The sequence below is a fragment of the Oenanthe melanoleuca genome, chromosome 3 (genome assembly GCF_029582105.1).
Source record: "Oenanthe melanoleuca isolate GR-GAL-2019-014 chromosome 3, OMel1.0, whole genome shotgun sequence".
NCBI classification, from domain to species: Eukaryota; Metazoa; Chordata; class Aves; order Passeriformes; family Muscicapidae; genus Oenanthe; species Oenanthe melanoleuca.
The window spans coordinates 61610495-61627728 of record NC_079336.1 but is presented as its reverse complement, the minus strand read 5'-3'; the positions used below and the strand labels follow the sequence as shown (position 1 = coordinate 61627728).

General features: G+C 37.7%; 1 protein-coding gene across 8 annotated transcripts in view; it reads right to left on the bottom strand.

The window, feature by feature from the left end:
• Positions 1-17234, bottom strand: part of MAP7 (microtubule associated protein 7) — a 106409-nt gene that overhangs the window by 29483 nt on the left and 59692 nt on the right. For all 8 annotated transcript variants that reach the window (XM_056488903.1, XM_056488904.1, XM_056488908.1 and 5 more), the window contains exons 2-5: positions 16184-16252; positions 11466-11543; positions 3734-3897; positions 2868-2979 (exon numbers count right to left, since the gene is read on the bottom strand). In XM_056488903.1, the coding sequence (XP_056344878.1) occupies positions 2868-2979; positions 3734-3897; positions 11466-11543; positions 16184-16252 (423 nt within the window). The remainder of the gene's footprint in view (positions 1-2867; positions 2980-3733; positions 3898-11465; positions 11544-16183; positions 16253-17234) is intronic.

Genomic DNA, 17234 nt, shown 5'->3' with positions numbered 1-17234 from the left:
AGATGGTCAATATTGTGGCAACATCATGCTCAAAGATTAAGAGAAAACTAGTGCAAAAAGGAAGTGAGGGTAAGCACAAAAGAAATTAAAAGGTTTAGTTAAAAATCCCACAGCTATGTATAAGTGCTAAAACAACCACCAGAGTTATTTTCAGCATGCTGAAAATCCAGCTCAGCACACACCTTAGCAGATATAAAAACATCAGCCTCTGCGGAAAGTACTTGCAAGGCACCTACTTGGCATATATAACACAAAAAATTTATAATTTGATTTTAGTTTCTCTATGGTTTAGAATGGTATTACATCATTTGCACAAGTGCTGCAGTCAGCATCTGCGCCCTGCTGTGGGGGTGATGTTTACTTCAAGAATAGAGACTGCACAGTTAGTGCATATGTGTGTCACAGGAAGTTTGCTGTGCCCTTTCTTTGCTCTCTCTCAAAAAAAAAAACCCAAACAAAAAGAGTTCCAAGCATCGGCTACACATTCCCCATTACAAATTTTCATCTGAAAATATGACATCCAAAAGATGCTGTGAGACTCAATTATGTTTTTGCTTACATTTTAGCATGTACTGAACCTCAGCACTACTCAGCAAAGCACTCAACCATGCTGAAATGCAATGAGGCTTGAGCATATGCCTAACTGCTCTGCTGATTCATATTCTGTGTGTGCAAAAATGTGTCCATAGGCTGTTTTTAAAGCAGATACAAACTCAGGACAACGACAGCATTAGGGATGCTGCTGCTGAAATATTATTTGCCACTGTTTGTTTATTTATGACAAGTGTATTAAGATTGTGTTTACCTGTTCTGTCCCTATAGATTAAATTATACTCAGAGTGTACAAAAAAAAAAAAAATCAGAGAAATAGAGTACATGAAAACCACCTTAATTCTCCCCAGATCTATGAACTATACAGGATTTACTGTAACTGGTCAGACTGAAGAAAGATTCTTTATACCCCATGTGATTATTTGCTAACTTTAATGTTAGAATGACTTGGTAAGAACTGGCAGACTGGATACTGGGAGGGGAATAAAACTCAGAAACAGGTTTTAAAAAGGAGAAATCTAAATTTTATAACTAAGAAAAAGACCTCTGTAGACTGTCAAGATAATCCAAAATCAACCTGTAGGGCAAACTGGAGAATGCCCTGTGCAAGTCACTACTGGAGACACAATGTTCAGTCTTCCTGAGAGCAGAACAATATTTGTGGGAATAGGATGGGGATCTTGATCTCATGCCTAATCAGCCATTTGGCAAAATGGATGTACTGCATAAACTGGCTTTCTGAAGATGACAAATGACAATATTGAAAATCACCTCTGCTGTTAGGCTTGACAACATTTTTCGTGTCAATGAACCTTATTTAAATGAATGACATTCAGCATAAGGATTTGCATACAAGTGTTGGCAATATGAATCCTATAAATGCAGAATAGGCCAAATGCAATCTATTGCCTGGAAAATTGCTGCTTTCTTTATCCAAAAAAACCAAAAAAGAAATAAACAAACAAAAAAAAAAAAGAATTAAAATACCCATGAGCAACAAAACAGCCAATGCAGCTGGTTATGTGTCTGTGTTCATGTGCAAAATAATTGTAAATTCTACTTGCAATATGCCAAAAGGGTTTTAGAAAATAGCAAAATATTCAAATTTGTTCTCCTTGAATTCCAGTAGATAGAATATTATGCTTCATTTCAGTGAATTGTGCCAAATCTTTAGAGTCAGCCAGCAGTAACTCTCCACCATAAAAATAAATAATAATGAAAAATCTGCTACTAACAACAGTTCTAATCTATCAGCATGGTGTTAAGCATGCATTGTAACTACATGAGGGTGGTTTAGTTACTGATGATCTCACTTCTTGAGAACTAGCTATGGGTAAAGGAATAACAAACCACAGCATTATGTACCAGGTTTCCTAGCACCACCCAGAGATTTGAAGTGGTGCTCCAGGCCTGCTAAATCGAGAAAGGTGAATGATGATTCAAAAAAATAACCTAGGGACAGAATGCAAGACAATGATTTTTCACAGAAAATAAAATAAAAATCAAATAAGTTATTCAAAGTTAAGCAAAAAAAGTAATGTTTTATGAAAAATAACTGTTTATTGAAATTATGTATAACAAAGATTTTAGAGCATTCTTTTCTCAACTTTTTATTTTTCCTCCCCTGATGGGAGATTAGACACATTGAAATTAGAATAGGAAGAAAAGAACTTTAAGGATCACTTTCTGTTGAAAGAAGTAAAGGGAAAGTTATCTTTTGAGGGGCTTGATTTATATTGAACAGGGCATATACACATCAATGATTGGCAGATTAAGCTAGATAAGATAATTGAGGGGAAAGCATATAGTTAAAATTCACTTAATTTGCCAATCTTTAGGGGAAGAAAAGGGACTTCTATTTCCCAAATTTCAGTACAAGGCACAGATCGCTTATTACAAAGAACAATTTTTCTTCCTTGTGTCTACTTTAATCTCAGTGTTTGGTCATTTCCACCAGACCTGCTTTTTGAGGCACAAAGCTAGCATTTGCAAGTAGCTCATACCACAAGATTGACACAGCACACCCACATATACACACACAACAGCAGCAAAGCAGCAGAAGCAGAAGCTGTAGCAAGGTAGTTACAGAATAAGTCACCCTGAAACAAGCTGTAACTTTGGTTCACGTTTCTCCCTGTTACCTTTTTGCTACACAAGAATGTCACAAACATGCCACTGCCAACAATAAAATGACCAAGAGCAACAAATTCAAACTAGCACACACTGAGTCATCCTTCCTTTCAGAAGAAGAAAAGTAAATTCCAGCTGGCTGGTGGGGAAGGGAACTGGCGAGCACAGCCAGCCTCCCTCTTTACCTGTGTTACTGATGCGGTTGTGGAGTGCTCCTCCCCAGGACCACCTGTTTTGCCTCTGCTTTGGCTTCTGGCTTCTCTCAATTGTGCGACGTACAACAGCTTCATGTCGTTCCTTGAGTGCAACAGGATAATACATTTGGATACCAGCGGGGTTTTAACTTTATTTTCTCATCAAACCCTGCTGCCCTCCATCCACATGGACAAAACCAAGTATGCATCTTTACAAGTGTGTTTAAGCTTATGTGCTGCCTACTTAAGACACACAGATGAGAACAAAATCAGGCAGCAAGCAAGCCATAAATAAGATAGAATGTTAACCAAAATTTTGAAAAGGTAAGATCTGTTTAAGTGGGCCTGCAACTACACAAACACGTCCTACTGCTCCCTCCCATCCACTAAATACCAGAAGAGTGGGAGAGACAGGAAACAAAACACCCAAAAGGATGAGGTGACTTACACAGGATCACACTGCAAGTACTTCCCAGTTTAACTGAGACAAATCAGCCGAGAGCATATTTCATTACACACTCATTTTTGGAAAGGTTTTCTCAAGGCAACTTATATTTAATTACCCTTAAACTGAGTGGCTAGGAATTAACAGAGAACCATACAAACCTGACCCAGTTTGCTTTTCCATGAGTTTGCACAGTGCCATACACTATAATCCAGGCATGCTCAACTTCACTGCATTTGATTCATAACAGAAGCAGCACCTATGCAAGTAAGGCTTAAAATCCTTCCACACACACTGTCATACTGGCCACTGCTCATGTTGCATTCTTTACATCAGCTCTTGGAGAAAAAGGTTGATAATACTGTATCTTATGGCAAGAGAAGTTGAGTGTTACCACAACATTTGTTTTTACCTTCTCTTCCTCTAGTTTCTGCCTTCGCTTTTCCTCCACGGCAGCTCGTCTTCTCTCTTCCTTTAGCCTCTGCTCCTCTAGCTTCTTTCTGCGCTCCTCCAGGTGTTTTTCATAATGCTGCCGTGCTCTCTCTTCTCTTTCTAACCAGACAGATTCTCTTGCAGCTGTAAGAAAAATGAGAAATAAAAGTATTAACTTGCTTTATGCAATGAAGTCTTTAATACATTTTGAATAACCAAGGTAAATGGCCTTTTGAACTCTCTTTCTTCAGACATACATAATATCCTTATCCCTCCTCATGTATTAAAATGTAACCTGGCCACAGACTGATTTTATTTAATCTTACTTATTATGAATTACTAACAGTTAAGTTATTTGAGCATACAGTTTCTTCATGGAAGAAAGGATTTTTTTCTAGCTTAAAATGCCTAAAATACTGAAGTCATATGTATGTGAACAAACTTCTTTTATACAAACCATGACAATTCTCTGTAATATTTTACTGGGAAAAAAAAAAAAAACCCAATAAAAAGAGAGGTAAAACTATCATAACTTTCCCCTTTATTGATTAGTACAGATCTCCTACAACAGAAGTGGCTGGGATGATAATTCTAGCACCTGGACCAACAGAAGGAAGTCTAAAGGTAAACCTTAATCTGTCACATGATTCCACTTCAAACAACAAGTTTCAGCAGAGCTAATCATAAGAAATCAGGAAGCCCTACACAAGAGCAATTTTTCTCCTTATCTAAGAAGCACAATAGGATATATCTCAAGAAAATTCAGCTAGCTGTAGCATGTCAGCTTTTAATGAATAGTCTGTCTTATGTACAGACTCTAATGATTGTATCAAGACAAGCCAGTGCCCTAAGCCACAAGTCCTCCACATATCCTATGATGAGCTGGCTCTTTTGTGCTTGGAATCTGATTACAATGGCAACCCAGCACAAATAAACCCAGCACCACTTTGGTGGTCTACTGCAAATCAATAAATTAAGAAAAGAAAAAGAAACCCAAAACAAACAAACCCACCCCAACAGCTTTCTTAACTGATGTCACTGGAATATTAATTTGCCTATAAAAGACATGGAGATTATTTTTCTTTCTGTTATTAATGTAAATGGCTAGACTTTCTTGAAGCACTGTTCAAGGTGATTTCCATAGGTTTCAGTCTGTCATATTCTTTAGAAAAAAGTAGTGAAAATAGGGCATTTGAATTTTTAAGGCTAAATTCAAGAAGAGAAAGGTTGAAAAGATATTTAGGTACATTCTTAGTGCTGATAAGACAATCAGAATGCTGGACCTCTGGACAGAACACATCAGCTTTCTGCTTCTCCAAGAAGGGGGGATAAAAAACACACTTCTGTGATACAGCAAGCTCAGTAACAAACACACACTAGTGATGGATTAACCCAAGCATATGGAAGCGTTTGGCAGGAATAAATCTCAACAAAAAAAAATTGCTCTGATTCAAAACAAATACAAAAGCTACATCTTTCCATCACCTTTAGGCTACAGGTAAAGGCAGCAGAAAATACATGTCCATCTGCTAACATAAGGAAGTTACTAATGTAATGCTTGGACCAAGCATTTAACAAGCACATGAAAGTAAGATTTATTATACATCTGTTGGCTGAAAAAAGTGTAATATCAATTTTCATGAATTTAACTTTTTTCCACAGATAGAGATATAATCTTAACTACTTCAATTTTTTTTCAAATATCAGTCCCTGCATTTTATCTTATTAGAGAATCAAAGGAGAACATATGCTTTGTTTTCATTTCTTCCTGTATACACTACTGACATTCTTCTGTGAACTTAAGGGCTCAGTTCTTGTCACCTATAAGTTAGATGACAAATACAGTGACATAAGTTAGTGTCCTTAGATATATAAGGATATCTTCAGGAAAAATAAGAAGTTTAGAACATCTCTATTTCATCCTTATGTCCTTATTTATGAATTTTCAGAAACATTTTCCTGCTACCCCAAACAGAAATGAATAGATTTTCTTGTAGAGTAAAAAGTTTACTCTTTAGACCTCTGCTCTAAGGTAAAAAAATATGGATATTAAGCTCTATTCTGGATACACAGATATGCTTCTAGAAGCACAGCATCAAATGCCTTGCTGATAGAAAGAATCTGCATATGAGTCTACAGGAAACTGAAGATACCTCTAAAAGGTCTCATCAACCTGAAAGAGCAGCCAATTTGAGCCAGGGAGGAATATCAACTTTTATGTTGGTGTCTCCAGAAACTGTGCTAAGAGTTCTTCCTGGTGCTGAGCCGACACTGAACTCCAGTGTGGGTATGGTCCAACAAAAAGGCTTTTTCTTGGGCCTGATCATTACCAGATTCACGATCCTTCTCTCCTTTGTAACAGCTAACATTGCCTGACAATATGCAAGATTCATTCAAGGAAAGTTTGGCCATCATTCAGATAGCACCTGCATGCTGAAAGCTTAAATGCCATAGGAACGATTACATTAAAGCTGGAAAGGACAAACCAAAGTCACAGCCTGATCCATTCTCTATTCCATTCCTTAGTGCAATCAATACATTGGAACCAGTCACGTGATACAAGAACACAAAATTAGAGCATAAAATCAAGATTACAAATTGGGCCCTAGACATGCTGTTAAATACCTTCTGCTTGTGTGCAAAGTAGTAATGCTGGATTACATTACAAAGCAACATAATTAAGGCTGTGTTTCCAACACTTCTGAAGTGAATAACAGCAAGAGAAAACAAGGTCAGTCAAGAAAGAGAGACTCCACTATCAAGAGACACGTAAGACTTAAAACTGATTAATTTTACACTGGAATTAACTAACTAACTTAATGTGGAAGATGTTACCTGCAAACCATGCATGTTTCTTTTTAGGAAATAATTTTGTAGTTTCTTTCCTCAACCACACACACAGAGAACTAGTCTTTGCAGGGGTTTTAGGCTGTGAGGGAAGAAGGAGAATGCACTAAGTGTGTCAAAGCCTTTATTTTCTGTTCATATATGTGAAACAAAGGATGTGCTCCCAGATTCTCTTTTTCTGTCTCCTGCTGTCTCTTCACTTCAGTACTTTTAATACTGGTTTACCACCTGTACAAAGGCAGATCCATCTAGCACCACGCTTTCTCAGCCTGCCTTTTGAATCCACCTCAGACAGACAGCTTACCTGAGCCAAGGTCCTAGTCTTTGTCAAGCTTTCCAGCCTTTATCTTTTCTAACTTTACAGCACCGACCTCAGCAAGAGCTTTCTCCCCTGAGTGCTCTTTCACCTTTGCTCAGTGCCAGCTCTGCACCGAGGCTGTGATTGCCTCCTTGCTGCATTAGCAGTAAAATGGATCGGTGATGCTTTAACCATACCTAAAAATGGGACATTACACAGAACTGGCTGACTGAACGAATTAGAAGGTGAACTTCAGAGCTGTAATTAAAGGTGAAGCTAATGTGAGATTCTCTAAGCCAAGCTTTCCCCAGTAACCATGCTCTGAGGGACATTCATCACAGCAATTTTTAAACTAGCCTACCTTAAAAATTGTTTTCTTGTCTTATAAACCCTTTTGACATTCAGATTCTCCAAGGAGATCCCAAAATTAATCATATGCTAGGGTCAATGATTCCCAGTTTTTGTGGGGCTTCCTTCTGTGGAAATGTTGGATAAAGCTCCGCTCCCAAGCGCCAGGGAAGGAAACAGACCAGAAGGAATTTACTCAGCAAAAAAATTTATAATTTTTATTAATGTTATTATTTTGCCAATGATCACTTTCAAATGGGAGAGGAAGCTGCATGATAATGAGATCTTTAGAATGTTACTTTAATGCTTATGCATTGTAAGTATTAAGAATTTAATTAATTTAGCTAACTAGAAACTCAGACATATTCTAAGAACATTCTATTAATCCCTCTTCATTTAAGGAACTGTGCTAAGTCAAAAGGCAGTACTTCCATCTTTTGTTCCCAACACCAGAAACTAAATGTGTCCTTGTCAGGATCACAATTCTAATTAAAAGATCAGTCTTCAAGCAGGATTAGTGTAGATAAAACATGCACAGAAGCGAGACTTAAAACAGTTTTCTCATGAATCAGGGACCAAGATACTGCTAAGTAATAACAAGAAAATTCTTCCTCTTTGCTAGGCCATTGCCTAAGATTACCAGAATGAAACCTATTTTAAAATCCCAGTTATTTTCCATGTGGAAAAAACACATTCTGATTTTTCTTTCCAATTAGGGAGGACCAGGTCTATGCTCTGGGATCAGACACTAACTGGCATGGAACAACTTTCACCTCTACTACTAAACTTCTGCCCTCCAAAATGGTGACAGCCCTTAATCAGCACATGCAGAAAAGCCCATGGACCTTCCCTGCCAATTCCCAAACCTTGTCTGGGAATTAGCAAGCAGACAGGTAGTTGGCTGGAGCCAACACCCTGCCAGGATCAATCTAACAGCTTCATAGCAAGAACAATTCAGTTTAAGCACCAGGGAGTGCTTTCCAGCAATGTTAATTGGGCAGTGCAGATACAATCAGTATGGCAGGTAAGGGTAAAGTCTGCAGGATGTAAAACCAGCAGTTTTCAGTAACAATTTCCAGTTTGACCAGGCCATCTACCATGGTTGCTTCCATAACAAGTCAGTTCCAACATGTCTGTGTCTCAGCATCCAGCGCCAGAGCAGAGCTGCTCAGCCTGAGTGTCTGGTATTTCCCTTCCCTTTGACCCATGTGACAGCTACCACAGATCCCTTGGGATCTCTGCCTTACACAATCCAGGAGGGTTAGTCTCACATAGAGAGATCTGATATCTGTATTTTAAAGCACAGATGTTAACTTTTATGCATAGGTGATGTGGGAAAGGGCACTAGTGGAAACAGCACAAAAATGAAAACATGGTTACTAAAGAGCAAATGACAACACTGGGAGCATTACTTAGAACATTAAGTACAATCACTCTAATAATTCTTTAAAGATCTGAATGTGCATATCAACAGTACACACATTACCAAATGGTCAGGAGAATAAAAATGTTGAAGCAAAAATACCTCCCACAAGATTGATACAACTTTAGTCATGCAAAATGAACTGCACAAAAAAAAAGTAAAAGAATTCATGTTTCAGAATTGTTGGGATGGTTTTTCAAAACCAATGCCTTTCCTATAGTGAAGGAGCTAAAACAATCATTCCTTTGTGATGGTGTGATTTGCTGATTGTTTCCCTGTGTATCTTCTATGTTATCTAAAGAAGGGTCTGAAACAAAACAGGAATATACTAAAGTTTAAAAGGACATTTTGGTAGAAGCTTCTTTAATATTTTCAATTAGGTGACTCATCATGATCCTCAAGAAACAGCAGATATCGAGAGTCCCAGCACATATATGCTATATATATCCAGACAGCAAAAATGACAGCATTTCCTACTCTCTAAACTCTCATTAAAAACAAGACTTAGGCACCCAAGTGTGCTAGGTAGGATAAGACTGCTAAAATACTATTTCCAGGTGCAAGCAAATCTTCAGGAGTTCAGAGCACACACCAACCCACTTTACCACAGGAAAGCCAAATCTATGACAGCACAGTGGAACTTGAAAAAAATTAGATCTTGAGAGTAAAAGAAAGGGGGAAGAAAAATGGTCTTAAATCCACTCTCCTTTAATATCAGAACACTGCCCAATAAATACACATAATCCTTATTAAACTGGTACTCCACATGTTCTTAACAGAAGAGTCTTAATTTTCCTGAAAAGACTGATAACATGACTTCCAAGAGTTCAAGTTGCTGAAAGTTCAAAACAAATTACTACCAGCTCTATGCCTAGAGAATTGAACTCTGTCCTCTCCCTTTTTTTAGAGCAAAGAATAATTTCACTTGAGGTATGACTGAAGATCTCAACTTCTGTATAAAAAGAAGTCTTTGCTAAACCTGACAGATCCCCTGAATCAAAAGGAAAGGAATTAAGTTTAAATCCAACCTAATTCTATTGAAAAAAATTAAAATTCCTTCCATCAGTTGCTTTACTGTTGCATGGCTGATGTCCCAGTATTAACAAAATCCAACTCTAATTTTTAGCAAGACATGTTTATGTAACAATATTATACAACTTAATGTTTAAGAGAGCCAGCTTAGGAATTTCTTTGCTGCGGTTCACACAACATGAGTGACTGATTATCTAGGTTCTGCACTAAAAAAAAAGAAAAAAAAAAAAAAAGAAAGTTGCATGCCATTGTAAAAATCATTGCTTTGCTGTACTGGAACACAGATCTCAAGAGACAGCTCCTAAATCATAGCAGACAAATATACAGATGAAAGTACAATGCGACTTTCAATTTTCTTGTTAGTTCAAAATAATTCTTCAAGCAAGAACACACAATACACTCATACATCATAGGGACATGCACAACTCTCCCACTTGGAAATGAAGGATTCCATGTCAACTTACAAAAACTCCTGATGTTGCTTTGAAGTTACTTTAAAACACATCACACAAAATAACACATTTTTCAACAGAAGTCATGTCCTTCTGATAACAAATACTCATTTATTAATAGCTAGAAGAATCAGAGTTGAGTTAAATTCAAGGAAAGCATCTTTTTCTGCATTTAAGTAGAGTATTGTTATTTCACAGGGATCAAACCTAAGAAAAAAACAAATTCAAGACATGGAACCATCATCTGTGAAAAATTAATTAAAATGGGACAGTAACATCCATTTTCTCTGAAACCTGAAGAAACTAAGCCTACACATACCATCAATCCCAACTCGAGGAACAGTTTTTCAGGGATTAACAAACATCCTGTCATGTTGCCCCTTGAGCAAGCCAGAACTAAAGCTTTCCTTTTCCCCTCCAAAACAATCCTAGTGATTCATGCATGGCTACTGCAATGTTATAAGGTGCTGTAAAGAAGGGAGGATATAAATGCTATCAAGACCTAGGTGACAATTAATCATGGCTCTTCTGGTTAGAAAAAGAAGCATAATTCTGGCTGGAGTTATAACATAGTTCAATAAAAATTAGAAATGGGAAATAAAGAACTTCTGTTTCTCAAGCCCTAAGAACAATTCAGCATTGAAAGAAATCAGAGTAAACATATAAAAAAGAGGAAATACTTGTGTTTCCTGACCTCCTAATTACCACAAGAACTTTGTGGCTGTCAAACATATAAATACTGTTTACAAAGCCACCAATTTGGCCTCACATAATTCTTAATTCTCTTACCACCACACTCAGTATACTGCCCATCAGTAGTCACTTGTTAAGTAGCCTCACTATTCACTTGAACTGTGTTATACATATGCAGGCACAGGTGACACAAGATATTGAGCACAGTTTTTGACACCTACTAAAGGTTTGACCTGCAAAAAGTACCCTAAGTTTACATTTAAAAATTCAAACCATACATTGGCAACGTATTCTGCAATTCTATTTCATGGTATTCCGCATTTTAATCTTAATTGGTAAAATAGTCTAAAACTTCAAAATTCCATTTACATCAGTGAAACTCCCTTGCATGATTTCAGAATTAAACCTACTTTTCATTCACATTCACAGAACAGGTGAGAGATATAGTACTGATGAACTAAAAGATCTACTTTAAAGATACGATAATGTATCTAAAATGACACTATTGCATATTTAGTACCATCATTTTGCTGACTGTCCCTAAAAGTAAACTGGCAATAATGCTGCATGCAGATGATAGTCCATTAAAACCAACCAAACAAAAATCAGCAGGCCTTACCTAGCTGTTTTTCTCGCTCTTCTCTCCGTTCTCTGGCCAGCCGTTGCCTATCATCAACCTTCAGTACTGTTGGATGATCTACAAATGGAGAAAGAGGAGTGTTAGGCACATAGCATAAAATCAAATACTGCCAAACCCCAGCTTTTAGGAAAATGGCTGTTAAACAACTCTAATTATTTTGTCAAAAAATTTTGTCATGTTTTCTGAAATCCATCTTATTTAAAAAAAAAAACCCAGAAAACTAATAACCCCAGAAAACTGGTTTTTTTAAGATGTAAAATACAGACTAAGATGTAACTGTGAATACCCAGCAAGACTACTGTTTGTGAAAGCCCAGGAAGAAGCTTTATTTTGTTTCCAAGCCTAAATTAGCTGGACTGCTTGAGAGCATTATGAAAAAATACTGTTTATTATTTCATAATGTCTCTCCATAATGCATCCACAGGAAAATCTTTTATTATAAAGCATTATCTTCCTCTTGATATTGCCTCAGAACAACCAATAAGCCCTATATCATGACACAAGAATCCAGCATCCAAGCAAAACAGGTTGGATCAAAACACAGCTCTGGCTGAGCCTCTGGAAACAGCATGATGTTGATCTCAAAATATGTTTGTGTGCACAAGTGTTAAAAACTCTGGTAAATATTTTAAAAGACAGTGAGGCATCATATGCATGGACTGGTATAATACGAGTCAAGTAAGAGGAGAGCTTTAACTATTCTTGTAGATTGAAATTTAACTACTTCACAACTATCTGCAACTGGCCCCTTGGATCCCAGCAGTAAGACTGAGGATAGTACAAAAGATCTGTGTCAGAGCTCAGGTTTGACTTTAAAAATTCAGGTTTGGTTGGAAAAAAATCACTTGCTCAGTGATGGTTCTGGAAGACAACAAAGTGCTGAGCAGCTAGCATCCATCTCCCAGTCTCAGCAATGGAGCTGTTCCAGACAAAGGGAACCAAATCCAAGTTAGCAATTCATCTCAGCATGCTGCCAAAACTAATTTCCTACTCAGCCTGTTCTGTTAAACCTGGAAAGCTCTTAATTTTATGCTTCTTTTCAGTAGCACTGAAAAAGCTTGCTTTGCATAAGAACACAATAAACAAAAAACCCACAGAGATACCAAAAAGATTTCTGGGTATAAATAAATGGTCTGATTTATTTTAGAATTGAGAGGAACTCAGTTTTAAAGTATTTTAAGATTAAGAACTACCTAGAATACTGTCATCACGAAAGTGCACAAGACAACAGAACCTTTTCACTATTGAGTGTGAATACACATGTAAGCAACTTGTAAAAACATGTAGAGTCAGCCTACTGGTGTATAGGCTGCATACCTATGAAAAAAGTTATTAGTAAACAACACAATGGGTCATAAAACTCAGGTTAAAGATATTTGCAAAATAAGTCCCTGAAGTGAGACTGTGCTAGACTAATTTTGAATAGCTATTTGAAGTGGATTAAAAAAAATAACATGCATTTCATCCTCTCACAGAAGTTTCTGCATAAGCATGGCAGGATTTCTTGGGTGAACCAGTTCACAACAGCTATGTACACTTTAATTACTCTTGAACTCTGATCAGTGAAAAACTATTATCTCAACAACTAGAGCCCCAATTAAGAGTGTAAATGCAAAAGTAACAGCTGCAAGGAGAAAACCCATTGCACAGCTGGCAGGGAGAACCTTCAAACACGACAGCCCCAGTGACAGGAGCACAAGTGAAAAAGTCACCAGCAAAGACAAAGATAATCCTTCACCCAGTTACAGGTCAAAACTTTAATGCTGGCTGACTGGCTCACAGTGCTGTCATTTATGACACTGTGCTGGGCCATGCCATGGCAGAGATTTGCCCACTGCACGGTGTGCATCTGCATTTGGCTGATGTTCAGCAGCACGCTGACTCACACGCAGTCCCTTCAGCATGCAGACACAGGCCAAAAGGGTAATCATATTCCTTCTCCCTGGTGACTGGCACACAAGGTTCACAAAACATGGATTTCTGTGGCTTGAGTAATTAGAGCTTGTGGAATAATGCACATTTTCCCTGGAAAACAAGGATTCCCTTCAAGGGCTGTCAGCAAAGTCAATGTAACATTGAGTTGACAGAAAATGATAAGGCACTGGGGAAAAATGTAGAAACCTGCTTCTTTCAGAATATCCTTCCAGTTGGGTTTTTTTTCCCCTTTCTTGAGAAGAGAGATTTCCCTATCGGGGAGAGGCAACAATTCTTCAAAGAGGCAGGAGGGCTATATGGACAGGCAAACTGAAAAGGTCTCCCTTAAGAATTCCTAATTATAAGGAATGGAAGGAATAAGATAAATTTTTAAAGTTGCCCTCTGCCACTCTGTTCGAAGATATCCAATTATTTTTTCCATATCACACACCTGATAGTGTTCACACAAGAACAGCCCTTCTCCCAACACCCCAGGATGTTAGAACAATCCTAAAGAATTTGCATTAAGTTGCAGGCTATGCAGAGTGTGTGTCTTCAGTAACAAGCGATTTTGCATACATTAGGAATCACAAAGAGCTAAATCAATGTTAGCACAAAGATGAGGGCAACACCTTTGTAGCAGACCATCATTGCATTTGCTCTGCTAGAAGCTGGAGCATATATTATCAGTGCAAGTCTTACAGTGATGATTAAAATATCTTCTCTAAGTCTTCAAAACGATCCTTCACAGTTTGGCTACAACCCCAACCTGCAACATTTGCATTCTGAATCCAGATGTTCTGCTGGAACCCCCAGTGCAGAGCAACAATAGTTTCTAACTGTGGCAAAACAAGACTGGGACTGCTCCTCATTTTATTTCTCATGTCTCTACTCATTAAAAACCCACCAGGCAAATAGTTGGGGGATTGGCATTTCTCCTTATTTGGTAGGAATACCAGGACAAACCAAGTACTTTGCTCATACTCATCATCAGACTATAAGCTTTAAGTTACTGTGAAAGGAAATGGGAAACATACCAGCTGCAACAAATCCTGCAAGAATTCCTCATTTTTTAGAGAAATAATTGCCAGCTGGGCATTATCAAAGCCTAAGAGACAACACTCCAGGAAGTTCCACGTGCTGCTTTGTAAGTTGCAGCTGGTTATGCTGCAATATGTGGGAACTCACATTCAACAACCTATTTCCCTTCACTTATGTAACAGGCAGAGAATTAAGCATTTGTGTTATAGGGATATTTGAAGAATAAGCAAGCCATAGTTCTATCAGGAGAAATTAATTTTGTACCTCCTGCTGGAAATTAAGCCTTTAAATTACATATGAAAACAGTATATGTCCATATATTTAGAACATTTAGTGTGCATTCAAAATTCATTTTAATAAGTTAAAAGGTCGTTTTGAAAGCTTAGAAGCTCTGAACATTATTTTGCCTTATTTCAGAATAGAAATTCAGCACTGAAATATCAGTAGGTTTCTGTCCCTAATGATAGTAACATAAGGAAAAAAACAAATTTTACAAATCTTTTATAGAACTAAGACTCAACAAACTCTTAAGCAAAATTGATATTTGTAGAAATTAAGTCTCTAAATTAACAATTGTCATATATACTTTGTAAATAGGACCAGTTTCTGTGGCTCATACTTTCAGCTCCACTCTGCCTTCCCTCGCTTCAGCCCCAAGAACTTTGGATTCATTTCTACACACAGCATACATGAAGGAAACATTGGAACAGCTAGGATGCCCTCCTGAGAAATGAAAAGTGTATTGAACTATTGCAGAATAAAGCAAGTATTGAACACTGTGCACCACAGAGAGCTGTGAAAAGAGGTAATCTAATCTTTATTTTCTGCCCCTTTTCCCACTGCCTGATTGAGAGCAGCCGTGATTCCTGTGCTTTGTGGAGGACCCAGCAGGCCCGGCAGGGCATGTGAGGTGTGATCTGAACACAGACAGTGCTGTGATTCCTTCCCTCTGGGGACCTTGGCCAAAGCACCCCCTCTGGGGACAGGGGAGGGTCTGTCAGTACAAAACAGTCACTGAGCTGCCAAGCTGTCAAGGAGCTGAAAGGGGGATGTTACAGTGAGTTTTGTCCTCAGCAGCACAAGCACCTCTGCTTTCTAAGCATCTAAGCAAAATCATTATTAACTGCATGCTTTAACCTTGGGTACCTGAATTGCAACACAAGCAGAATTTAGACACCTAAGTCCTCTTCTGCATCTTGGTCTAAGCATGCAAGTGGAACAGACCCACGACACCAAGGACTACATTGAGCTTTTTAGCACACACATTTTCAACTGTGTAAGTGAACAGTGAATTAAATCCACACAATGAACCCGTGAGGTGTGGTGAAGTAATGAGAAACATCTGCCCACTGCATAGAGCACATTACAGAATATGGCACCTTTTGTGGTAAGTGAGGAAATGCCTGAACAGAGGCACACTTAGATAAAGCTGAAAATCTTTGCCTACAGCACATAATTCTCCTTCAAGCACAGATGCAAATACAGTGGCTTCTGTTGTCTTTTCTCACTTCCCAAACCTCATTCTATTCTAAAATACAAGCAGATTTTTCCAGTTTTGCTTCTTTGCAAACAATCACATATTCCAGCCTTTCTAAACATGAACAGTCACTGATATCATTTTGTGTGAAACAGTAAGTAAGGTACAAAAGCAATAAACTTCAGAAGTTTCTGTTACAACAGCTGTTTTCTATACACCATTGAGGCAAACAGCCTTAAAACATGGAGCATGTGGAATGGTGTACCTGGTTTAGATCCTGTGTTGCTTTGTCCTGAAGTGACTTTCTTATCTTGTGTTTCAGAACCTTCAGTTGCTAAAATAAGGAAAAAAAGAAGATATTAATCAACCATTTTACTTAACAATAGGTCACTCACCTTATGGAATTTAAATATTGCCAGACTCCCTTTAAAATCAGATCGTTCCAAGATTTCACCTTAATTCCATTCTACATTATTTTGCATGGAAAAACCCCAAAGGCTGCACAGAAATCATTTAAGCCACAATACAAGTTCTCAATTCAAGTTGAGGATAGAGCCACAAGAAGATTACATTTTAACAATGTTTTAATAAAACTTATGAGATGACTTGCAGATCACAGGTTTCTAAAGGTATGGTACAAGATACTGGTAAAAACTTCTTTGTAAATTACTAACACACCCATAATGCAGGACTGAAGATGATCTGAATGAAATATAACCGAGGAGATATTCCCATTATTTGCAACAGACTTTTGATTGGGCCCTACCAGCCTCGAACAAGATTTAGTTCTGGTACTCTGAATGCCCTTTCAACAACCCTTTATAAAAAAATGAAACCAAAAACCAAAAGATTCATTACTATTACTCAAATCAAAACCACATCCTTGTTTCAGCATCTATCTCTAACTAAAAAAACAAGCCAAGAAATTAGATGCCATGATTTCATCTTACTTCCCATCTTTGTATCCAGTGGTTCCACTATAGGAGTGTTGGAGAACACACCAATCTGGGAACAGCCTGAAGGCAGAGTGTAAAAATTCTAAAACCCTTCCAAAAACAGCTTGAAAGAATTTTCAAGCAAGGATAAAAAGACAGTTATAAATAAAGCTTAGGGGACGAAAGACACTGATTCATTTGAACAAAAATATCACTAGAAACGAAAGTTGGGAAAAAACCCCTGATTACTCCATATTTAAAAGCTAAATAGGCATTAATGTATTAGATCCACTTTAGAAAACATAATTAAAACAAATTTTCCTCAGAACGCCTCAAGCAATTTCTTATGCATGTCAGCCTTAACAATACACACTCAGCACT